Source organism: Pogona vitticeps, chromosome 4 (genome assembly GCF_051106095.1).
Source record: "Pogona vitticeps strain Pit_001003342236 chromosome 4, PviZW2.1, whole genome shotgun sequence".
NCBI classification, from domain to species: domain Eukaryota; kingdom Metazoa; phylum Chordata; class Lepidosauria; order Squamata; family Agamidae; genus Pogona; species Pogona vitticeps.
The window spans coordinates 203673435-203699296 of record NC_135786.1 but is presented as its reverse complement, the minus strand read 5'-3'; the positions used below and the strand labels follow the sequence as shown (position 1 = coordinate 203699296).

General features: G+C 40.8%; 1 protein-coding gene across 2 annotated transcripts; it reads left to right on the top strand.

Moving 5' to 3' along the window:
- The first annotated feature begins 932 nt into the window (after window positions 1-932).
- On the top strand, window positions 933-25468 carry UBE2W (ubiquitin conjugating enzyme E2 W). 2 transcript variants are annotated; one of them, XM_020812885.3, is made up of 6 exons: window positions 933-1163; window positions 10872-10963; window positions 15855-15957; window positions 17839-17994; window positions 21675-21750; window positions 23121-25468. In XM_020812885.3, exons 1-6 carry the CDS (start codon window positions 1149-1151, stop codon window positions 23132-23134), a joined length of 456 nt encoding a protein of 151 aa, XP_020668544.1. In that variant the 5' UTR covers window positions 933-1148; the 3' UTR covers window positions 23135-25468. The 2 variants fall into 2 exon arrangements, with proteins under 2 accessions (XP_020668544.1, XP_020668553.1); XM_020812894.3 differs by lacking the exon at window positions 933-1163 and adding an exon at window positions 1209-1415.
- Window positions 25469-25862: the final 394 nt, after the last annotated feature.

Here is a 25862-nt window from a genome sequence, read left to right as displayed (position 1 = left end):
GCCATCAGTTTTTAGGGTTATTGTTGCTTTTAATGCTTTTATATTTATTTTTGTTTCCTATTATATGTGTTGTAACCACCCAGATGGGAGCAGGTTACAAATTGAATGAATAAAATAAATAATATTCTTAAAAGCCACCTTAAGAAGCTCAGATTGTGTTTTGTGCAGCACTGCAAGACTGGTGTTCAAATGTGGAGTAAGGCGAGAAAAATCTGGCCAGATGAGGCCGTGGTCCACCTAATTCAGCATCTGACTTCACACCAGGACTAGCCACCTCCTGTTAGGAAGCCCACTACCCTTAAAAGACCAAACAAAACATTGACAATAGGTACAGTGGTGCCTCGCTAGACGATGATAATCCGTTCCACTGAAATCGCTGTTTAGCGAAATCATTGTCTAGCGAAAAGCATTTCCCCATTGGAATGCATTGAAACCTGTTTAATGCATTCCAATGGGGAAGAATCGTCCTTGTCTAGCGAAGATCCGCCATAGGTATGCTTATGTATGACTGGCACCCTAAATGTATTATGTCACTATTGACGTCATTGCTCCAATTGCCGAGGCTCCAAAGGTCAGCCTCCGCATATCATTTTTTTCTACCCTTTCAAGACTCTGCCAAGTTTTCCTTTGGATGTAGAAGAACACTTAGAAAAGGTGCTCAACAGTAATACGAACGGTGTATATTTTAATATTTGGTAAGCCTTCTGGATTTCTCATGGGAACGCAGAAAGCAAGCAGGAAAGCCCCGCGGGCGGCAGCGATCCGAGCTAATCCAGTCTGAGGAGGCGGAAGGCACCGCCGGCTAAAATCCAAAGCTTTTACAATAACACGGGGAAGCGGAGAGAGAGAGATACTTCCACCAAGTCCGCTCCGCCGCCCGCCGTCCTCTACCTGCCACCTACCGCGCCAGCGCTTCCGCGCGCATGCGCGCTCGCCTCGGGATGGCCGGCGCTCCCACGTGACCAGGACAAGGACGGAGCCCGGCAGAGGCGTGAGGGGAGGGGGGGCAACGACAGAGGCGGCGGCGGCGGCGAGGAGGGACGGGTGCCGGCTCTGCCGCCGCGCTGCGTCTATCCCGGTCGCGGCCGGCGGCGCACAGAAGGAGAAAGGCGGCGCCGGGGGGGGGCAGCTGGGGAGGCGGATCCATCATGGCGTCTATGCAGGTGAGAGCAGCCTGCGACGGGGCTGGGCTGGGCTGGCTTGTCCTTTCGCCCCCACCCCCCAGGTGGTTCTCTCTTGAGACGGCGGCCGGGCGCGCGGGGTTGGGGAACGGTTGGAGCGGCCGCTCTTCCTCCCGCGCGCTCGGTGCGCGGCTCTCCGAAGCGGCTCGGAGGCGGAGGCTGCGCCGGCGAGCCGAGAGGAGCGCTGTGGAAGAGGGACGTCGCCAGGGAGGGCTGGGAAAGGCTGCGGACCCTGTATGTGAGGGGGGGAGAGGGAGACTTTCTTTTTTTTCCTCCCACCCACCCCGTCCCTCCCTTCTGCCACCTCCGCGGCCAGGCCGGTTCCCTTCTTCCTTGTGTCCTCCCCTTGACGGACGGAGGGAAAGACAGAAAGAAAGAGGGGGCGGAAGGGTCTCCCTGGGCGGGGAGGGGCTTCGCCAGGTTGAGCTGGGGCCGCGGCGAGCAGGTGCAGGTGCCCCCCCCCCCGGCCGTTGTTTCCTGGGAGTGCCGCTCGGCCCGGCCTAGGTTGGGTGGCGGTGGGTGTGGGAAGAGACGCCCGAATTGGGCCTGCTTGCTGTGACAGGTCTCTCTTCCCAGGGGCTCTTTCTCTGTAGGAGCTCTTAATCATCTGGGTGGTTTTTGGTGGGAGTTTCTTTCCTAATTGTGTCGGGGAAGTGAGGGGGCAGAGATATGTTTGAGTGTGCCTGAGAGGAAAAAGCCACCAGATTTAAGAACGAAGGGGGAGGCCACTCGAAGGCAGGAAGTGTGGAAAACCCTTTTTTCGGTGGCCTTTTCTTCCTGTTGTCTCACACGTTAGGCCCTGTATCTTTTCTTTTTGGTAGGATTTGCTGAGGTGGTGCAGACCGTGTAAGTCCATCCTTTCTTTCTCTGGACCTATGTTTTTTATTTGTCGTGACTGGTCTTGTGGTCTAGACCAGATGTGGGCAGATTTCGGATTTATGATATCTATTTGTGTGCATCTGTGCCATTTTTATATAAGGATAAAGTTGTAGGGAAGTTCCAGATTGTGGCAGATTAGATAGAGTTAGATGCCATTTGAGAGCCCCAGTAGTTGAGAAATTTGTGTACTGTAATATATTCTCTGTGTCACAAGGCTGGGATGACCTGTATTTACATGTGAGGTATGGCAAGACTAGACATTCCCTAGCAGCTTGATTTAACTCTACATGTGAGTTGCTGCTGTCTAGGAAGGGGGGGGGGATTCACTGACAGTCTATGTCCTTTTGTAATGGTGACTGGCACCATTATTTTTCCTACTGATAGTCAAACTTGCAGGAATTAACTAGTGACCTTCTGCAAATTATGCAGTGTTGTACAAGCAGATTCTGACTTATGTTCTGCCCCACTTTGAGAATCAGATTGAGAATCATTATTGAATTGTGAAGATTCCCGTTCTTACCTTTGCTTAGGTGAGATTTCATCAGACATACTCCCAGTTTTCCTTTTCTGATAATGCTGTCTCACATAGGATTATTGCATTGTGAAATAACATGTATAAAGGACTTCAGGAAAGATTTTTGGTGAATAATGATGATGTTGAGGAAATTGTGATATATATATATATATATATATAAATATTAAATGTAATGTAATGTAGCTTGTGTGCAAAAACAAATCAGATACTGGGAAAAATAGTCCAGACCAAAGACCTGATTAAATTTTCTGCAAGCTGTCTTTGGATAATATAAACCCATCATATAGAGGTTTCTAACTATAATAAATATACATTTTTCTTTTATTTTGAGTGTGACTGAATAAAATATTAAGAACTTATTATATGTAGCCATTTTTAGTAGACTGTTGAATAGAAGAAACCTGAAAATCTCTGCTTTCAGTCTCCAGTCTGGTTTTATTTAATGCACCGACTTATCAGGAAGTCGTATGGCAAAAGTGTACTGAAGCAATGGGAAAGTATTGCTTTTAAAATACATGAGCTGTAAAAGTTGGCTAATTCAGCATGGAAAGCACATAGAAGTAAACATATGTTTTCCTGCTCTAAGCTTCTTTCACCTTTCATGTAGTTTCACAGTGCAAAATAAAGATGAAATTCTGTGCAACATACATTGAAGTAAATCTCACTGAATTCATAGGTATTATTTTTAGGTGAAAATGAAGAGTAGGAATTGGCTGGTCTGGGCCTCTAGATTATCCCTCCCCTCTCTGCCCTGTCAGCATCTCCCATGAACCCCAGCCGGTATAGCCAATAAGGAGCTATTGGAATAGCATCCCAAAACATCTGAAGGGCTGTAGTTGTCCATTCTTTATGTACAAGATTGTGTTTTCAGTTAATCTCTAAAGTTCTAAATTCTGTGACTGCAGAAGGACTATCGAAATAAGCTTTTAATCAGGGTAACCAGTTGCGTTGCAGTTGTTCTAGCTTTCCTGTCTGTTCCTTAATAATATTTTTGGCTTTGGAGAAATAGCTTGTGACTTTTGTTTTTTGTTCTAGATGCTGTGCTGTCAAGGGTAATTATTAAACTTTCAGTTAGTATACTAGAGATGCCTTAGTCTCCTAGGAGTGTTGGATCAGTGAGTCAAGGGAACAAATTAAGCATTGCTTATTTCCACCTCAGGTATTACTATATCATTATAGAACATTCTTGACTACAGTGGTACCTCGCTAGACGATGACCCCGCTAAACGACGAATCTGCATAACGATGACTTTTTGCGATCGCTATAGTGATTTGCAAAACAGTCATTCCAATGGGCGATTTTTGCTTGACAATGATTTGGTCCATGCTTCATTGACCGTTTGTTCGCAGGACAATTTGTACAGCTGATTGGTGTTTCGCAAAATGGCTGCCCTATGGGCGATCTTCACAAAACAACAAGGTATTTTCCCCATTGGAAAACATTAAATGGGTTTCAATGCATTCCAATGGGGAAATGGTTTTTGCATGACGATGATTTCGCTAAGCGATTTCTATGGAACGGATTATCATTGTCATGCAGGGCACCACTGTACTTTGAAATGCAGATTTTATTCTAATGGAATATTTTGTAGAATGAATATTTGTAGCTTGGATATTTAAAGCAATATATTTTGCATATAAGTAGTAAAAGGTACATATCTTCTCTATTCTATAGCACTGTTGACAGTTTGCCTAGGAGAGACTGAAACTTAAAAATCATATACTATGTACATAAATCACTTTAAGTAAATAATTGGTTTAAGCCATGAAGATTTAAAATAGTTTAAATAATACTTTTAGCATGCATACCATAACCTATCCTACTTCTTCTAGCAGTGGAAAATAGATTCTAAAGAGGAGGTGGGCTAATTTGGGGTTGTGGATACATTTGAATATTTGTACAAATGCGTACTTGACTTTGAAACTTGCTAGATGGCCTGAGCAAATAATTATTCCTTTTCTAAGCTCTGTTGGAACACAGCATCAGATGTATGAAAGTATCTCAAACACATATGAAGGAAAAAAGTTTAAAATATTGGTGACACATCTTTCTTCATGAAATGTTGTAGATGTAATAATGGCTGAAATCCAGCAGTAAATTACAACTAGAGTAGGCCCATTAAATCAGTGGAACCTATGGATGAATTAACTAATCAAATCCCCACTGATTCAGTGGGCCTACTCTAGTTGCAGTTTACTACTGGATCTCATTTTGTATGATTTGCTAGCAATCTGCACAACCTTTTTTTTGTAAAATTCTTTTGTAATTTAGAATTGGGATATTGTCAAAATCAAATATATTTTTTAAGAAAACACACTAATAATTATATTTCTATAATTTTCTGAATTCTAGTTAATTTTAGCTCTGGTCCTCATGCTATGGGAAACAGAGTTTCCTGGTATGGAAACAAGATTTTTGTGTCTTTTAAAGACCTTTTCGTTGAGGCTGCCAACCAACCTCTCTAAAATTAACGTTGCCTCAGGTCATCTGATTCCTGTTTCTTACATGGGCTTTCCTCCTGAAACACGTTAAGTGCTTTAATAAGAACATAACGATATAAACCATATAAGTAATACAATTAACACTTAAAGAAGAGCAGCAAGATAGTGACAGCAAAAGTAAAAACAAATTAGCAACAGTAATGCTAAGTGTTACATGTTAGATGTCTTAGATGTACTTTTAATTTCTCTCAACTGTATTCAGAAAGAGAGTCTGATGAATTTCATTTGATCACAGAAAATATTCTGCTTCTGTACTCACTTGCCAAATTTCAGATGGCAGCCTACAATAAGTTTTCCAACACTAATCTTAATTTCCAGAGAGGGCTATACTGTCAATCCCTGAGGCAACCTGGTCCTGTGTCATTTAGAAGTTGAATTTGGTGTTTTGAAATTAGTGCGGAAGCAAACAGAAAGTTGGCACTAAATAAAAGTAACATGCCCTGACCTTCAAGTTTCAGTCAGAAGTAGTTCCCAGAGTTTGGATCAGCTGGAGCTTCTGGGTGGTGGTTACAGTAATCCAATTGGAAGGTAACAGGAACATAGATTAATGAACTGAAGTCCTTATTTTTTTCCGGGTACAGGGGCAGATAATGAATGGTACTCTTAGCATAACACACTGCATTTTTACAGTGTGATTTGCTAGGAAGCAATCCCAAGCTATTTACTTGCTTTCTCAAAGAAAGTACAAAACATTCAGAACAGACCGAGACATTTTAACTAGATTACACTTATTATGAACCACTGACTTGTGTAGATTAATTTTCAGCTTGTTGACTCTGAACACTGATTTATGACTTCTGTTGCTGCTCTGGAGTTGGGTGAAAGCTAATGTTGTGATTTGTCTGTATACCAATGATACCCTGGCACAAACCGCTACATGACCTCACAATGGTTTAATTGCTCTTGGCCCATGAATTGAGAGAAAAGTGGGATATAAGTGAGATTAATATATAATAACAAGAGTTGGAGTCAAAGTGGAACCTTGTGGTTCCCCAGAGGCCATGTTGTAAAAGAATCACAAAGTACCATCATCTGGGTCTGACTTTTCAGGAAGGACCGGAATCACTATAGAGAAAGTATCACCTTCTGATCCGATTTAGATGGTCTAGAGCAGTGGTTCTTAACCTTTGTTACTCGGATGTTTTTGAACTGCAACTCCCAGAAACCCCAGCCAGCACAGTTGGTGGTGAAGGCTTCTGGGAGTTGCAGTCCAAAACTCCTGAGTAACCCAAGGTTAAGAACCAGTGGTCTAGAGCAGTGGTTCCTAACATTGGGTGCACAGATGTTCTCAGATGACAGCTCCCAAAAATCTTAGCCAGCATAACTAATGGTGAATGATTTTGGGGGTTTTAATCCAAGAACATATGGAGACCGAAGGTTGGGAACCACTGGTTGTAGAACATACCTTGTTCTATGACAGCCATTCTAACCCGGGGGAGGGGGCTGTCACATTTAAAGAAGGCCACAGACTGGAAACAATTCTTTACACACCACTTTATAAGGTTCATTATGTGACTTATGCAATTCTGATTCAGTTTACAGTGGACCCTCGACTTAAGGAATTAATCCGTATTGGAATGGTGGCCACAGGATGAAAAGTCCGTAGGTCGAGGGTCCATTTCCCATAGGAATGCATTGAAAACCATTTAATCTGCTCCAGTTTTTAATCTGTGTCGGTTTTCTGCTTCCTGGACTTCAAAACCTCCTCCGCTGCCCTCTGTCTCCCGTTCATGGTTCTCTTTGCAGGTGCAGCTTTGGAAGCCCGGGAAGCCGAAAGCCGCTCCACGCCCGCTGTCGGCTTTCAACTTCCCAGGCTTCCAAACCCCCTCCGCTGCCCTTTGTCTCCTGTCCCCTTTGCCCTTTGCCTCCTGTCCCCACAGGAGACAGAGGGCACCGTGGACGGGAGACAGAGGGCAGCGGAGGGGGTTTTGAAGCCCAGGAAGCTGAAAGCGGACAGTGGGCGCAGAGCAGCTAGATGGCAGCGGAGGGGGTTTTGAAGCCTGGGAAGCCGAAAAGCGCTCCGCACCCGCTGCTGGCTTTTGGCTTCCCAGCCTTCAAAACCCCCTCCCCTGTCCTCTGTTTTCCGTCCACGGTGCCCTCTGCCTCCTGTGGGGACAGGCAACGGGGACGGGAGACAGAGGGCAGCAGGGGCGGGAGGCAGAGGGCAGCGGGGACGGCTTTGAATTTCCCGCTCTTTCCCCCTGCCTTTCGTAGGTTGAAGCTCTGGCTGCAAGTCGAACCAAAATTTTGTGGCCAGAGCTTTTCGTACCTCGAAATTTTCGTAAGTAGGGACTTTCGTAAGTTGAGGGTCCACTGTATATTTCTTTCATATTAAGTTTATGTCTTAAAGCTTAAGAATGGCTGGTCTATGGTATCAAAAACCTCTAAGGGATTCTAAGAGAATTAGTATGGTAGTGCCCTGCCTGCTCATCTCTGTACACCAGCCAATCATTTGAAGTGACCAAGTCAGTTTTTTTCAAGGCTAAGATCACACTGCAAGTGATCTGAATAAATTTACTTAAGAAAATCATGTCACTGAGGTATATCTTAGGGAGCACCAAAACACCATCCATTTTGAAGAATCAGAATGATTACAAGTGATTTTATCTGCAAAACATTTCCTACATTTCATGTAGGAAAATTTCTAGAAGACATCACGAATCCCTTTGCATCTATAAAGCGTGTTCCTGAGAATCTGACCCATCTGGTGCTCATGGCTATGTCTCACTCCCTGTCCCACAGTCATTCCTGATTTTTCCATCAGTGGTGTAGCCTTGACATTCCCTTTCTTTTTTCTCCAGCTTATCAAACACACATAATTTGAACATAAATTATTACCATTGAGGAGTAATGAAAGCTTGGAAAAGAGTTTAAATTTCTGTAAGTTTTGGTTACTATATTTACTGAGCCTCAATGAGTCTTCCAAGATTCATCTGAAAAGAGTAATGTCCTTATATTGCTGTCTCCAAAAACAGTCCTTTTGGTGCAATCTTCTTCTTAGCCAACCTTGCTTAGGTTGCACCAGCAGCCTGCAGTTCAGGTAGGTCTGTCTTTCAGTGACTTAGCCAAAGGCCAAATTACAAGGCAACTGCAACAGGTTAGTGGCATTTCTTGGCATTTCAGGTTTTCCAAGATCAAGTTGTGTAGTGCAGAGATCATCAGCCCCTGGTCCGTGGCCCAGTGCCAGTCTGTGGCCTGAGCCAGATTGGGCCACAGAGACACACCTCCCGCTCCCCACACGGACTCTCCTCCCCACAGCTGCTTTGTGCACGCATGAACCAGCACTGGTGTGAGTGCTCCCCCACCGCCTTGCTCATGCGCCTGTGAGAGAGAGCGCCCGGATGAGTGCGGGGGGATGTCCTGCCTTCCTCAGAGGCTCAGCCAGTCCGTGGTCCCAGAAAGATTGGGGACTGCTGGTTTAGTGGACCTGCTCCTGGAAAAAAAAAACAGCATAGTAACCATGGAAAGCTTGAGGGTGTTAATGATGTTTAAGAAGTCCTCTTTCTTCTTGTCTCATTCAGGGCAGCTCTGTAGCTAAGGTTTTGCAAGTTTTGATAGGGTTTTCCTTTGATTACCAACCATTTGGTCAACCATAAAGATTATGGCACTTTAGGAATTTATGTTGGAATATACCATTTTCCCCTTCCTATCTGTAAAACTGCACCTCCCTCAATTTTGAGGTAACAGTAATAGGATATTGTTACAGTTTGGTTTAATTCTTGAAACTAGTGGCTCAACCTGTATGGTTCCACATTGATAGGGAATTACAGGTTTTAATTTGTTATCTTTTTCTTAGTGGTCAAATTTTTTATGTGGTGGGCTTTGGGCAATTTTTGAGGAAAAGCTGTTAACAGAGGTAAACTTTTTCCTTATGTTCTAAAATACTTTCAGTTCAGGCATAGTTAATAATATATTGGTGTTTTGATATTAAACATTTTTATGGTACCAGCTTTTTAATCTTGTTGTAGGCTGACTTGATTTTTAATTCTGGGAGAAAGGTAAGATATAACAAAACAAATAATTTAGAGATAATATTAGGATTACAGTTCAAAGAAGCCCTTTAAGTGCTTCAACTGCCAGGAGTCTTGTGCCACCTTAAAAACTGCTACACTTGTACAAGATCATGCATACTGGTTTACATACCTATAGAAGCACTTACTATGTTGCATCTCAAGGTCCTTTTGAGTCTTTCTTCTTTTTGCTGCTTCATAATTAAGAGCACATGTCTACAATTTTTTTTTTCTAAATGCAGTCTTCAGCCACTAATTGTGATGACTAGGACTGGAATCCCAAACACACTTTACCAGGAAGTAACTCCCACTGAATTTAGTGGAGCTTATGACATGAACAGGATTGTATTGTAATTTACCAACCATTGTTGTGAACTTTGTTCTTTTTATTTTGACGTCACTAATCAGAACTCTTTATTTCTATCTGAACATAGAAATCTGGGTTAGTGCCTCAGATTTCATTGCTTCCACCACCACCCCCATCTCCTGTTATGAGAAGGATCAAGGGCACTGCCTTAGACTTCCTGTGCTTTTAAGTGAAGTTGATGCACTAATATTTATGAAAATATGAAACAGATACTCTAGCTTGGTGTTTTTTATTAAATTACTTCTATTGCATTTGTGATGGTAGTCTGTGAGGCAGATACGTATACTGTGTTTCTGTCATTTGCCATTTTTCTTATGTGTACATATTAATTCTTTTATCTGATAAACACAGATACAGAATAAGTGAAAAAGCATGCTTATTCTGGCTTTTTTCCCCAGCCGTGTTTTTAGAGAATGAGAGAGATCATTTTACCCAGTTGCCTTCTACACTTTCCAGTCAGTTTTTAGCTATTTATTTTTGGATTGTCAGTAGTAAATACTTGTTTTCACCAGTGAGGGTTCATTCAGTATATGCAATTTATGAAATTGTTACTTTAAATTACTTCTTAGTGACTTTGTTAAATATCATTAGCACAATTGTAGTCCAAAAGTGGTATGCAAATCAAGCCTAGCAATTAATCTTTATGTGTAGATTCTATACACGAACATTGTTGTTCAAATGTAAATAATATTAGAGGGCAATAAAGTAATTAAAGCAAACATATTTGAGAGTGCTCAATGAATATGGCTTTATGTGGTCTCTGAACTCTTGGCAGAAGCCATTAACATTTAAAAAAAATCCTCTCTAGTGTTCATTCTAGAAAAATTATATCCTTATATTGCACATTGTTGAGAGTGATATTTAAGTACACAAAAATGTTTGGCCATCATTACCAGCTCCCTGGGCCATAAGAGAGAGATTGCCTTTGTTTCTATTGCGACATCCCATATAGCATAGATGACTTCTATTTGGGAAACATAAGCACTGGGTCCCAATTAGTGCTCTGGTTCTGTGGATTATGTCATTTAATGCATAATCTACTTCCATATTTTGGAGGATTGGCTCATCACTTTGAATATTACTGCTAAAATTTAACATCTATGTTTCTTAATACCAAGCAAAATGAATGTCTTGTACTTCTTAGTATGCTGGGAGTTGTTTCTAGAAACTTTAATACCATGCAAGATGCAAAATTAAATAACTGTGACTTAGAAATCATGAAGCTTGTTATTTGCTCTCTTAAAATGAATGGATATATTTATTATGTGTGTTTTAAGGTTTCAACAACATTGTTTGCAACATTGTTTGTTGCTTTGCACTGATATGTCCTGAACAATAATGTTGAGGAATATCTATGCTTTCCTTAATATTTTTAAACATCATTTTGTTTTCATTAGAAAAGACTACAGAAAGAACTATTGGCTTTACAAAACGACCCACCACCAGGAATGACCTTGAATGAGAAAAGTGTACAGAATTCAATTACACAGTGAGTATCTACACTTTCCAACTTGTTTTACAGTGAAACTAAGAATAGTCAATCATTTTTTTCTAGCAGTATATTACTTACAATTGTAAAATATACAAGTCCTAGCCTATACATACACATTACTTGGTTTTGATGGCAATTGTTGTTATGGGCCACTAAGTTAAAACTGAGTTACAGCAACCCTAATAGGATTTTCAAGGTAGATGAGGTATTTAAAGAGTAGTTTTACCAATTCCACTCCTCCAGTGAGTTTCCATGGCTGAGCAGGGATTCGAACCCTGATCTCCAGAGTCCTAGTCCATTACTCTATCCACTACACTAGGGATCCCCAACCTTGGGCCTCCAGGTGTTCTTGGATTACACCACCCAGTAGCTTTCACCACCACCTCTGCTGGCCAGGATTTCTGGGAGTTGAAGTCCAAGAACATCTGGAGGCCCAAAGTTGGGGACCACTGCATTACACCACACTGATGGTACAGTATACATGTCTGTGCAGTATGCTTTGATGGCATAGTATGCATATGTGAATAGTATGGATTTGCATGTTTGGCAGTTGGTCTTATTTAGTCATTCCCATTTGAATTGTGGTGCTGGAGGAGACCCTTGAGAATGCCCTTGGACTGCAAAGAGAACAAACCTATCCATTTTGAAGGAAATCAATCCTGAGTGCTCACTGGAAGGACAGATCCTGAAGCTAAGGCTCAAATACTTTGGTCATCTCATGGTAAACTCCCTGGAAAGGCCCCTGATGTTGGGAAAGTGTGAAGGCGAGAAGGGGACGACGGAGAATGAGATGGTTGGACGGTGTCATCGAAGCTACCAGCTTGAATTCGACCAAACTCCGGGAGGCAGTGGAAGACAGGAGGGCCTGGTCTGCTCTGGTCCAGAGGTCATGAAGTGTTGGACACGACTTAATGACTAAACAACAACAAAGTCATTCCCTAGAATCCTAAATGGCTCTGTAATTTTACACAAAATTCTGAAAAGTTATGGGCATTATGATTTTTATTTAGCTTTGATTTTGGGGCCCTTTGGTCTGAATGGTGTCACATAACTCTAGTTGGAATATATGCTTTCTTATTCGTGGTCTCTGTGAATGCACACTAATGGGTTAAGTCTGCGCCTGTGCAGAGGCCTACAACTATTTTAGAGCTAAAGGTTTGCTAGGACCGCCCTCCCATAGCCCACGTGGTCCGCCCATCCTAGCGATTACCTCAGTTCCTTTTTTTCCGCTGCTGAGGTCTCGCCTCTAGAGCTTCGCTTGGAAGATTTGGTTCATTCTGAAAGAGAATAAGAAGATCACTATTGTTAAATCGTTCATATTCATCTTTGATTCTCTACTTGATTTTTCCCCTTAAAAATCATTATTCGTTAATCATTTGGACTCTTCTCCGTTTAACCCCCCCTTAAGTCTTTCCCGCTTCCCACCTTTTATGGCCCCCGTGAGCCCTTTCAAAAAGTGTGTCTCCTGCACTAATAAACTTCCACTGTCAGACGGCCATAACACTTGCTTATTCTGTTTGGGAGAATCACATCAGCCTTCCAGCTGCTCCAATTGCAATAATTTTACCAAGCAAGCTATCAATCTTAGACAACAAAAACTTAGGTCTTATCTGTGGGACCAGTCCCTTTGTCCACCAGTCGCAACAGACAGTTCTCAGACTCCTCAGTTGCCTGCTTCTTTAGTCGCTTTTTCACCAGTACAATCTCAAAAAACCAAGACTTTGAAATCTAAGTTGTCGGGATCTACAGCACAATCCACTCCAACATCCAAACCTAAGTTGAAATCCACCACAAAGCCAAAAGAAGCCACTACCAGAAGAACAAGACTGGGTACAGCCGTCTTCGGTACAGATCCATCCCACCATTGAATTGGATACTGACAAGGAATCTATCCCTCCTGTTTCAGGACAACTACCATCTCCTCTGCTTACAAGGTCTCCCTTGTGGGCAGATACCTTGTCTGAGGTAATTGTAGCAGAATATTCAGCCTCTTTGAGCCCCAAATGCTTGGTTGACTCGGTATCAGAGTGTTGCTCTGGATCACCTTCAGTTCCTGATCCAGTTACAGTCAAGAAAAAGAAATCAAAATACCACCACACTGGCCGATCCGATATCTCCACTTGCCAGCCTCCGCATTGTTTGGGGCTGTGTCCAGTCGTGTCCGACATGCAAAATCCATACTATTCACCCCATCTGTCTGTTCCTTCCAATACCACTCCTCTTGCAAACCATCGTCAAGCCAAAACAGGATCACACCAACGCAATCCTAATTGCCCCGTACTAGCCGAGGCAACCGTGGTTCACAATGTTGACCTCCATGACATGCCAATCAATTCGGCAACCTTGCCTCCATCACCTCCTCACAGAACACCAAGGACTGACCTTCCATCCCTACCTCCAGTCCCTACATTTGATGGCTTGGAGAATCTTACCTCGCTAAGCAATATTCGTTCCCATTTCAGGAAACCTACAAATCATCTCTATTCTTACAAATGGTTGGCCTTTCAAAAGTTTGCAAGGACGCAGAATCTTCCAACTGCACCAACTACTTTGAGAGCTGTATTACTCTTTCTGTCTTACTTTGACCATCACTTATCCTTATCTAAGGGACGTGGTAGTGGTGCAGGTTAAACCGCAGAAGCCTCTGTGCTGCAAGGTCAGAAGACCTGCAGTTGTAAGATCAAATCCACGTGACGGAGTGAGCTCCCGTCACTTGTCCCAGCTCCTGCCAACCTAGCAGTTCAAAAGCAAATGCAAGTAGATAAATAGGTACTACCACGGTGGGAAGGTAACCACGTTTCGTGTCTAGTCACGCTAGCCACGTGACCATGGAAACTGTTGTCTATGGACAAAATCTGGCTCTACGGCTTGGAAACGGGGATTAGCACCGCCCCCTAGAGTCGGACACGACTGGACTAAATGTCAAGGGGAACCTTGACCTTGACCTTTTTCCTTATCTATGTTTAAGTCAGCTATCGTTGTGCACCAACCCCAAGATTTGGATGCTGCTTTATTGTTTCGACATCCTACTTTGAAGAGATTCCTTTGAGGAGTAGCCCACCCGAACCCTCCAAGACCCTTCCCTATGACTCAGTGGTCACTAACATACCATCCTGCGGCATTTATCTGTTCCTCCTTTCGAACCCCTCACCTATGCGACAGATCGTCTGCTATCCTTTAAGGTCCTGTTTCTAGTGGCTATCACCTCTGCCTGTAGAGCATCAGAATTGGCAGTGCTCCGTGTTGATCCTCCCTTTTTACAGTTTCACCCTATATCCAGATATTTCCTTAACTCCCAAAGTAGCTACTGATTTTCACGTCTGTCAGCCAATCATTCTGCCCACTTTTTTTCCTAAACCATACTCTCATGTTGAGAGATCACTCCACCTCTTGGACATGCGGCGTGCTCTTGCTTTCTACATCAAAAGGACTGCTTCCTTTAGAAAGCCCAAGCACTTGTTTATCTCTCCTCACCCTCCTCATAGAGGAGAGGAAATTTCTCCACAAACCATTTCAAGGTGGCTTGTGCAAACAATTCATCTGACTTACCAACTTGCTAACAAGCTTCTTCCGTACATTGTCAAGGCACATTCCACCAGAGTGTTAGCAACGTCTACTGCCTTTCTTAGAGGTGTTCCAGTCCACGATATCTGCAGGGCTGCCACCTGCTCAACTCCATCTACCTTTGCATCTCATTATCGTTTGGACATGCGTGCCAAGGCGGATGCAAGTTTTGGATGCACGGTTCTGTCTTCTGTTTTGCCATGATGTTCCTCCACCTATAAGGTAAACCTGTTAGTCACATTAGTGTGCATTCACAGAGACCACGAAGAAGAAAGAGAGGTTACTTATCTGTAACTCTGCTTCTTTGAATGGTCATCTGTGGATTCACACTTCCCACCCGTCCTCCCCTCTGTCCATCACGTCTGTCTCTCTCTTTGAATGGCATTGGGGAACTGAGGCAATCGCTAGGATGGGCAGACCATGTGGGCTATGGGGGGGCGGTACTAGCGAACTTTTAGCTCTAGAATATTCCGAGGCCTCTACGCAGGCACAGACTTAACCCATTAGTGTGAATTCACAGATGACAACTCGACGAACCAGAGTTACAGGTAAGTAATCTCTCTATTTTAATTTGTTTTGGGGGTTTTTTGGTTCTTTTCTCTTTTTTTGAGATAATATAATAGTTGGACAAATAAAGAAAATCCATAAAAATGCTGCACTGCACTATATAGATGTTGCCTATTTGTGTCTGTTATTTAATGAACTTGAAGAGTAATGTGGAGAAAATGGGGATTGGGTGAGTCAACACCTCCATTGATTCAAATGGGCTTACTCTAATCACAATTTCATATGCTAGGACCATTTGAGTGAATGGAACTTACGGAGGAGTTGATTCACCAACACAGATTCAATGGGCCTATTCTAGTACAACCTACTATACTAAACAACAGGATTTCAGCCACTTTTGAGTAGTTGGCCCCTCTAGACTCTGCAGCATACAGGCTGGTGGTTAGAACGGCCAGATTTGGGAATGTGTAATAAAATATTTCTCACTTAGAGACTTCATTTAAAAGGGCACCTGTCTCTTTTTTGTAGAAAATAATAGAGATTTGCTCTTGTATTTTTGTGAGTATAATGGAAAATGTTTCAGCATTTTCTCCCAGTGTTCATGTTTTGGGAGGTGGGAGCATAAAATATTATTTTATAACCTTTGGCTTCTCTCAACAAACCTGGATGCCCAATCCTGGTTATTTGTTAAGGTAGTCATAACTTTTATTAAAATAGAGTAGAATGATTAATTCTAAAATTGTTGAGTAATTAATTATATTGTCTTCATTGATACTATTAAAGCAAGACTACAATAATTCTTTTTTTATTTCTGAAGGTGGATTGTAGATATGGAAGGTGCTCCTGGAACATTATATGAAGGGGAGAAATTTCAACTGCTGTTTAAATTCAGTAGTCGCTATCCGTTTGACTCTCCTCAGGTAACATACAGTGTCGTATGCTTCATTTAAATTTTAAACTCGTTATAAGGTAATATTAGATATAAATTCATGATAAGTCACTGACCTTGTTTTTATTAAAGCACAACAATAGTTTCATCATAAATCTGATGCTTGATGTGGCTCCAAAATATTCACAGTAACTGACAGTTCATAACTTGTCACAGCTAACTAAGTCTAATTGATGAGCTGCTGGGAAATGTCTCTGTCCTGTGCCTAATTGCACAGCCATAATTTGCCTCAGCACCTGTACAGTTAGCTGCAATTACCCACAACAAGTTATGAAATCTTACTTGAACTCCAAGCTAATTATTTTCTGCTGTTTCTTTCAGGTAAGTATATGTCTCTTTGTTCAGAGGAGTTTTGGCCATGTATCTATGACTCAAAAATAGCTCACTGTCCTACTGCAAGCTAGATTGAAGACATAAGTTAACACCATTGGCTGCTGTTCACTAGAAACCTAAAATACTATCTGCTATTATGTGCCTTTATTTTTGAAAATAATATTAATAAATAAATAAAACACAACAAACATTTTGAGGCTCAGGACCTAGACTTGATAGCGAGTTTTAGTTTCAGTATCTTAGTTACAGGTTTTTTGCTTCTGTTTCCTATGATGTATGCAATTTGTGCATTTTTTATCAGGTGATGTTGCCCTGAGAGTGTTCTTTTGCCTTTTAGTAATATAGTGTCACAAAGAAAGAAGGTATTATTTATGATGAAAAAATGAAATTAAAAACATTTATGATGATGCTGTTAACTGCTGCACGACACCAGTTTTCATTCTTTCCCTGTTAGTATCTGGTAGAATAACACTGGTACCATTTCCAGTTCTAATGGTGAGCAAATGGATGACTGGGATTTCCAGGATATGCTCAAGCAATTATATAGTAGATTAGGCATTAAAAATAGTTTACAAAAAGCTACATGTTAGAATATGTTTAAAGTACTTAGGTTAAAACATACCCTTGACAATTTGTCCAGTCGTGTCCGATTCTAGGCGGCAGTGTTCATCTCTGTTTCCAACCCATAGAGCTAGCGTTTGTCCACAGACAATCCTCCGTGGTCACGTGGCCAGCATGACTAGACACGGAACACCATTTACCTTCTCACTGAGGTGGTACCTATTTATCTACTCACATTTTTGAATTTTGCATGCTTTCAAACCGATAGGTTGGTGGGAGCTGGGACAGGCGATGGGGGCTCACTCCGTCCCGTGGATTCGATCTTACGACTGCAGGTTTTCTGACCTTGCAGCACAGAGGCTTCAGCAGTTTAACCCACAGCGCCACCATGTCCCTTTTTTAAAGGTCTTACCTTGGTTGAAAAGAAAATGAAAGAAATAGTGAATTCTATACAGGGAACATCACAGAATAATGAAATGAGAGACTGAAATCTCACTTTAGGAATAATATCAAGATTATCAAGGAAATAGTCAGTTTATATTAACAAGGCTAAAACATAGAAGATGGTAAGCTATCTGCTCTGAGTAGAAAAATAGAAGAAGTAACTGTGAACCACATTCTTCAAGTTTTCAACTATGGCATTGGAGTATATTAAAATATTGGTGTGTATCCTCTTATGGAGCTCTTCTGGTGCAGAGAAATACCATCAGCAAGAGTGACAAATTCAAGAGTTCCTTATTCTTAATTTCAGGCTGCATGCAACCTTGTTTCATTGTGTATGCATCATATGCAACCCCAAATAAAACAAGGAACTCTTTAATTAGTGGCAGTCTGTTGCTGCCAGTGATGTCATTCCTGCTGCTCTGGTGGAGTACCACATCTGAAGTACTTGTTGAAATATTGTATTATTAAATATTGTATTATTAAAATATTAATTGTATTTTTGTTATATTTTCAGGTCATGTTTACAGGTGAAAATATCCCTGTTCATCCTCATGTTTATAGCAATGGTCATATCTGTTTATCTATTCTAACAGAAGATTGGTCTCCTGCTCTTTCAGTGCAATCAGTTTGTCTTAGCATTATTAGCATGCTTTCTAGCTGCAAAGAAAAGGTATGTTTTCAAAAAATAACTCTGAAATAAAGTGAGAGTTCACTCTTGGTTTTTAGGGGACCCTTAGACCCCACCTTTCAACACTCAAAACTGCTTTTTAGCATTTATATTTTTTAAATCTGCGTTTTCAGTGTGGGGAACATCCGTTTCCAGAACAACTCAGTAGCCTAGATTTAGTATCTAATTCACTTGATCAGATTTACCTTAGAGCTACAAAGTATTCTGACATCCTTAGAAAGGAAACACTCTTAAGTAGTTGTAAACTTTCAGGCAACTATCCTGGGTTTCACTTATACCTGCTGTGCTCTAAACAAAACATTAATATAGTCACATTGTTGTTCTGAGTAAAAGTGAATATAGAACAAGTTGCAACAAGTACTAAAAATTAATGTTGGGCACTCGAGTTACATCAAGAATATGAACTTTTTAATATAGCAAAATCAGGGGTTGCTTCTATCATTCTGATATATGACATTACTATGGGATAGCATATTCTTCTGTCTAAGGCTACAGGATTTTTACTGTCCTAAGGTAGAGGAGTGGAGTCAGATATAGGAGAATAGTCATAGATTTGAAATAAAGCATCAGACTTTTTGTTGTGAGATACCCTAAGCAAACAAACATTTTCACCTCCAATTGTTCCATCTAGAAAAATGAAATGTAATATTGCTAGACATAAGACAGAATAAAACCTTTGCAAATTAACAAATAATAGATAGATGATATGCTATTTAAATAGATGATTTGCTGTTGAAGGCACAAGGATTATTTGCTTCCAACAATGTTCTCTATCTAAACATGGGCTAAGAAAAAAGGTTAGAAAGAGTAAAGGGACTTCCTCTAATGTATTCTCAAAGGCTTTCACAGCCGGGATCTGATGGTTGTTGTGGGTTTTTCAGGCTCTTTGACCATGTTCTGAAGGTTATTCTTCGTGACATTTCGCCAGTCTCTGTGGCCAGCATCTTCAGAGGACTGGAGTAGGAACTCTGTCCATGCTCTGTTGCTGTTTGTTGGATAGTTGAGTATTTATAACTTTGGGAACACACCTACTATGATCCTTAACATTTCTGCTACGCGGCAGAGACACGAAAACCATACCAGCCTTCCTCAGGAGAAAAAGGCCAATTTCCCCTCAGGCTAGCTGCATCTATGACAGCCTGGAACACGCCCTCCTATGGGAAAGAATCCACACAACCCGCAAAAAACTGGACTCCACAGACAAAGAACTACTATTCCTATACATCAATGTCAGCCAAAAAATGAGAAGTCAAGATTGGGACAAGATCGATACCCTCTCCTACAGAAAGATGGAAAAAAAATGGTGAACCACACAGCAAGACAAAAATAGAAATTCAACAAATGCCAAACAAGCCAAAAGAAACCTACATTAGACACCTCGCACATCATCATCAACCTATCTGAACACCAACTCTCCCTGGAAGAAACCTCGGTCTTAGCCAAAGGAGGAAACTTTGCAGTCACACCCAGTAAAATTCCTGTGGAAGACATCATTGCCAATGTGGAATCAGCATTATATCATCTTCCAGAACAAAAAGCAGAAGAAATAAGAGGTGAAATGACAAGGATCCTACGAAAAGCAAACCCCCCAAGAAGCAACATAACAAGAAAGGAGAGAAAGCCTATCAAGTCCCTAAATTCAGATCCGGACATCATCATTCTGGCAGCAGACAAAGGCAACGCCACAGTAATCATGGAAACAGAAGAATGCAAGGACAAAATCAGGGAACGTCTAGACCCCACCACCTACAGAAAACTGAAATGGGACCCAACCAACAAAATCACAAAACAAATAGACATGCTGATCAAGAGTTCCTCCTTGCACACCAACATTCTTCAATGAACCTGCAAGACGGAAGCTCTCCCACCAAGGCTGTACAGACTCCCCAAAATCCACAGACTTAATCCCACTCAGGTCCGTTGTAAGTGCAATCGGCTCCCTGACATATGAAATAGCAAAATACCTAGCCACCCTCCTACAGACCCACATTGGACAAACCTCATCCTACATCAAAGACTCAGGACATTTCATAAGCAAGATCAGCATCCTAAAACTCAAGTCTGGGGACAGACTGATTAGCTTTGACGTAGTATCCCTATTCACCAAGGTACCGATAAAGGACACTTTGACACTCCTCCAGCAGATCTTTCCAGAAGACATCAAGGCCCCTTTCCAACACTGCCTAACGACCAGCTACTTTCAGTGGGATAACGAGTTCTATGGACAGACAGATGGAGTGGCCATGGGGAGCCCTCTTAGCCCAGTTATACCAAACGTCTACATGGAACATTTCAAAAAACAGGCCCTGGCTTCGGCACCCTTCACATCCACAGTCTGGTTCCGATATACGGATGACACATTCACAATTTGGAACCACAGTGAAGAAAAACTGGAAGAATTTCTAAACCATGTTAACAAGATCCACCCAAATATACAATTCACTATGGAAAAAGAAATAGAGGGCCAACTCCCTTTCTGAGATGTCATGGTCATACGCAAAACTGAGCTCCTATTGGGACACAAGGTCTACAGAAAACCTACCCACACAGACCTACCTACACAAAAACTCCAGCCACCACCCACAACAAAAAAGAGGCATAACCAAAACACTGGCAGACCGTGCAAATCGGAACTGTGAAGCCCAATTTCTCAGTACCGAACTCAACCATCTGAATTGGGCCCTACAGGTGAATGGCTATTCCAAGAATGAAATCAAAAGAGCCATCAAAGCAAGAAAACAACACCAAACTGAAGAGGAAAAACAGCCACCCAGAAATAAAGTATTTCTGCCATACGTCAGAGGGGTCATGGACCGCATGGGAAAACTTTTGAGAAAACACAACCTACAAACTGTATTCAGACCCACCACAAAAATACAACAAATGTTACGGTCAGCAAAGGACAAAAGGGACCGCCTCACCACTGCAGGAGTATACCAGATACCTTGCAGTTGTGGACAGGTATATATTGGAACCACAAAATGCAGCATTCACATCAGAATCAAAGAACATGAGAGACACTGCAGACTAAAACAACAGGAAAAATTAGCAGTAGCTGAACATGCCCTAAAACTAGCTGGGCATGAAATTCTATTTCAAAATACTGAAGTACTGGACAACACCAACAATCATTATGTTAGACTGCACAGGGAAGCCATTGAAATCCATAAACACCAGCAGAGCTTCAACAAAAAAGAGGAAAGTCTGAAACTGAACAAGGCCTAGCTTCCAGCACTGGACAATACAGCCTGCAGAAGGTCAACAAATTCTACCCAGCCACAAGGACCAGGGATCATTGCACAAAAGAGACCAGCTAATTACACCCATCAACCACCGTGACAGATAATCTCTCCCACTTACCACAATACATCCACAACAAAAACACGCTGATCACCCTATCTCCTGAAAAGGACAAAAGCTGTTCCCACAGCTATAAATACTCAACTATCCAACAAACAGCAACAGAGCATGGACAGAGTTCCTACTCCAGTCCTCTGAAGATGCCAGCCACAGAGACTGGCAATACGTCAGGAAGAACAACCTTCAGAACACGGCCAAGGACTTCCTCTAAGTTTTATCATTTCTAATTTGTACCAATCATTCAGGAAATGTCACTGGAATTGCTGATCATTTGATCATTTTTTCTGTCTTCTTTCTTGCAGAGACGACCACCAGATAATTCATTTTATGTCAGAACTTGTAACAAGAATCCAAAGAAGACAAAATGGTGGTATCATGGTATGTGTTGACCTTGGAGACCTGTTCTGCAAAATGAAAAAGAGAAAGTATGAAACAGGTGTAGGACACTTTATCTCAAGAACCAAACATGTTCTAGGAGATTTATGCTGTCTTTTCAATCAGGAAGCACAGTGGGGAATTAAAACTACTGGCTCTGCTTCCATAGCCAGGTGCTCTAATTCCCTGAGATCTAGTAGTGGAAGTACAATTTATGTGCTTAGTAGCTATATAATCAGTATGGATGGAAACACCAGAGTAAAATACAGCATTGGGGACAATGCCTTCCTGACACCGCTTCAAAACTCTTGTGTGATATGCGGGTAATTAGGCCATAAGAGACAGATTGCTGCGCAAAGCTAAAAACATGTAGCAGCCAACAATCTACTATATAGGGCAGGTGCGTGTGACTGTTTCTTCCCTTGCCATGCCAGAAGAGTAACAAGAGAAGTACCTGAAACATCAGATTATAGGTACTATCTAAGACCAGCAGGATGTTATCTGTCATCACTGCAATGAAAATTTCAGGAAGAGACAGCCTGGTAGAACTTCTGATCTTTTTTTTTCTTTGAACTTCTGATACCTATGGCAATGATAGAGGTTAGTCTTGGAGAAAAGAAATCTAGAGTTGCTTTGGATCTTGACCATAACCTAAATGTAACATGATTCTGCTCCTGTTTCATCAGTGCTATGGGACTTTCTTCTTACATATTCTATTAGCACCTCTTACAGCTTCTCAAAAAGCCACCTCCAGATGGCATGTGAGAAGCTCCGGTGGAAAACAGACATCACTCATCTTCTTATTCCACTGCTTCATTTTGTTCCTGTAGGGAAGTCTGTAACTGGATCCTGGACCCTAACTTCCCATATGTTATTTTAACCATGTTATCCTCTTATACTGGAGCAATTCAGTGAGTTTTCTTAAAACTTCAGACTTATGTGTTTGAATAAAACAAAGCAGAGGTTGTCTGTTTCTAAAATCTGTACTATTTCATAATATTTATAAATAGTACTATTTTTCGCGAAGGCTTTCACGGCTGGGATCTAATAGTTGTTGTGGGTTTTTCGGGCTCTTTGGCCATGTTCTCAAGGTTGTTCTTCCTGACTCAGGTTCCTGTGCTCAGGTTGCTATCCTCTGAAGATGCCGGCCACAGAGACTGGCGAAATGTCAGGAAGAACAACCTTCAGAACACGGCCAAAGAGCCCGAAAAACCCAGAAGAACCAGTACTATTTTTGTACTATTTTTCTGCACATCTTGTTGAACACGTTACATCAAATGTGTTGAGCTGTATTAAATAACTGCATTAAATATCTATGGATTGTGGGCATGAATATATGTATATTACATAATATTTTTTGTTTTACTTTTAAGATGACACTTGTTGATGCCAACATTTTGTGATTCTCCTAAAAGAAGATAGTCCTACTGAGAAAATGAGCACTTTGATCATTCAATCTTTGAACTTTAACCTCCTGACTGGAAGTGACAAATAGGCAAATGAAGACTACTTCCTTTGACTGCATTTTTACTAGTGTGCATTCTGGGCACATGTTGATCGCTGGTTCAGTCCATGCTACTGACATGCTTTTCTTAGTCATATGGTATTAATGCAGGTGTTGGAAAATGTCAGAACTCAATTTTTTAACTTTTGGAAGAATTTCAGGTCTTCATATATTGTGCAATAATAAGAATTTCTCAACGGTTTTGGTAAACCCATTGCCGGCAATAGATTGTATCAGGAAACTTATACCCTTGCCACAAGAAAAGTTAGATGCATGATAGGGCCTATGAAAAGTTTGAAGTATACTGGGATTATAAGTAACCCATCTTTAATTCAAAAGCCAACTAATTGTTTAAATATGGATTCTGTGCACTGTGATCATAAAATTAGCAACGCGAGTTAACACATGCTTAGCTAAAGAACTAATAAGATCATTGCATATTTACTGAACTGTCAATATTTTGGCAAGGAAGATTTTTTTAAAGTTATATCAGCAGAGAGGTACGTACTATGTTATCCCTATGGCAAAATATATACCTTTTGTTTGTATAATTCTGAAGCAAAGGTTTGAGTAAAATAGGGTAGATGTGATTTAATCAAGGCGAACTTAGTTCTGGAATTGGGAATATGGCAGTGATACAACAGAATTTGCTGCAGTCCGTGATTGGGCTTGTTAATATGTACACTAGAGTTGTTTTCCAAGTAGATTGCACACTGTTATTTCATACTAGCCTTCAGCATGGGCCCTGTTGCCTACACAATGTTTCATTTATTTATATGTTTGGAAAAATTTTTGAGTTCATTGTTTCTTTTGTTTGTGTTGTATGTCATATTTGAATGTTACAGAACAATATTTTCACTGAAAAGCTGTCAGAAGATATTTTCTTGTAAATTATTTCCTTATCTTGTAAACATTTATCTTGTCTTTTAATCCTGTATTATAAAGGAAGAAATACATTTTGGACAGAGACGAGCTGTTTTGACAAAAAAGTGTGGATCTTTTTATTTAAACTTAAGACAAAAATATATTTTTCTTACCTTCCTTGTCCCATACAGCCATAGCAATTTTCCAAATTTTTTTCTTCAAAAGATCTGACTAAAACTAGGTTTACCTTTTTATATAGAAAACAATTGTTAAACAATAGTGAATTGTTCTTCACCTCTATATAATTGTAAGATATTTCATCTAGGCTGTCTTTTTAGGAAGCACTGATGTGTCTTTTATAAACTTACTACCTTTACACATATGCAAACTTTCTATTTCAGAGCTTTTTTTAATGTTGCCTTATTGTTGCACTAAAAGAAATGAAACCTAGTAGTAAATAAACGAATGTCTGAACTGAGTGAACACTTACTTGGTTTTTAAAGTAAGAATCAGCTCAGCTAAATAAACTTTCCAGGATTGGCTGAAGATATTATAGAATTTGTTCATTTGAGTTTTTTTTATTGCTGTATTGTAACTTACTAGTTTTTTAGATATGTATATACTACTGTATTTTCTTTAATATTTAAAAGAAATATTAATTACTAAACTCAGGGGTGGGTGCAAATGAAAGGGAAGAAAAGAAATGTGGAAGCAGTGAATTACAAACTGTCAATATGATAGGGGTGTTTTAAATAAGGAGATGGTATCTTTTCTATTTTGAAGAAAGTTCATTGGCCTCTTAATCAAAAGCGAATAGATGCTGTGGGTATAAACATGTTTATAAATGTTCATGGTTCTCTATTACAAAGTGAGAAGTATCCCTCTTTAATCTCTGTTAAAGCCAAAAATAATACTAAGGGATTGGAATATATACTCCTTTATAATTCTCTTGTAGCATATATTTTTATGTGTAAATTAAATCCTAATAATTCATTAAGGGATGTATGCAAACTGATAGTATGCATGAACAGTAAACCACAGAACATTTAATCAATATCTTCATACTTGAACAATTCATTGGGACTTTTTGTTAGAAAACTTTGTATATTGTTCATGCAACAGATTTACGTAATTAATCATGTCAGACTGTTCTCTGATCGTCAGTAAAGGACCACCTTAATATGTTTGAAAGTCTAAGCTAATTTGTCCATAAAAAAGGCTAAAGCCATTGTTCTAGTACTATGAGCTATGATACAGTACACTGGTTCTATGGGATGTTGATGTACATTCTTAACAACAATCCATGCTTTAGTGTTGCACACAGGTTGGATTAAATAGAAGTTAATACATTAACATTTTAAGTATCTGGGTTTCTTTATGCTACTGTTCTGCTTAAAACAATAGTGTGATAGCATTGAGTTGAAACCACATTTGCACAGAATGGAACTTCGCAAGCTGGATGATTCTAGAGGTGAGGGGGAGAAGCAATTTTTACTCATTGCCCTGTAGCCCCAAACCGCCAGAAATCTGCTCCAGAAGTTTCAGAAATCTTCCAGAACAGTCTGTGAAATTCTGTTGGTAACTGGGAGGGGGAATGACAAATCGTTGAAAATCACTACCCCTCTCCTTTTAGCCAGAGGGGAACTTTTGCTATGTCCCAATTTCCGGGGGGGCGGGGGGGCGGGATTTTAGATTCAGTTCAGTATTACGTAAAAGTTTGCTATTGTTAAAATAGCAGTTCCAAAGA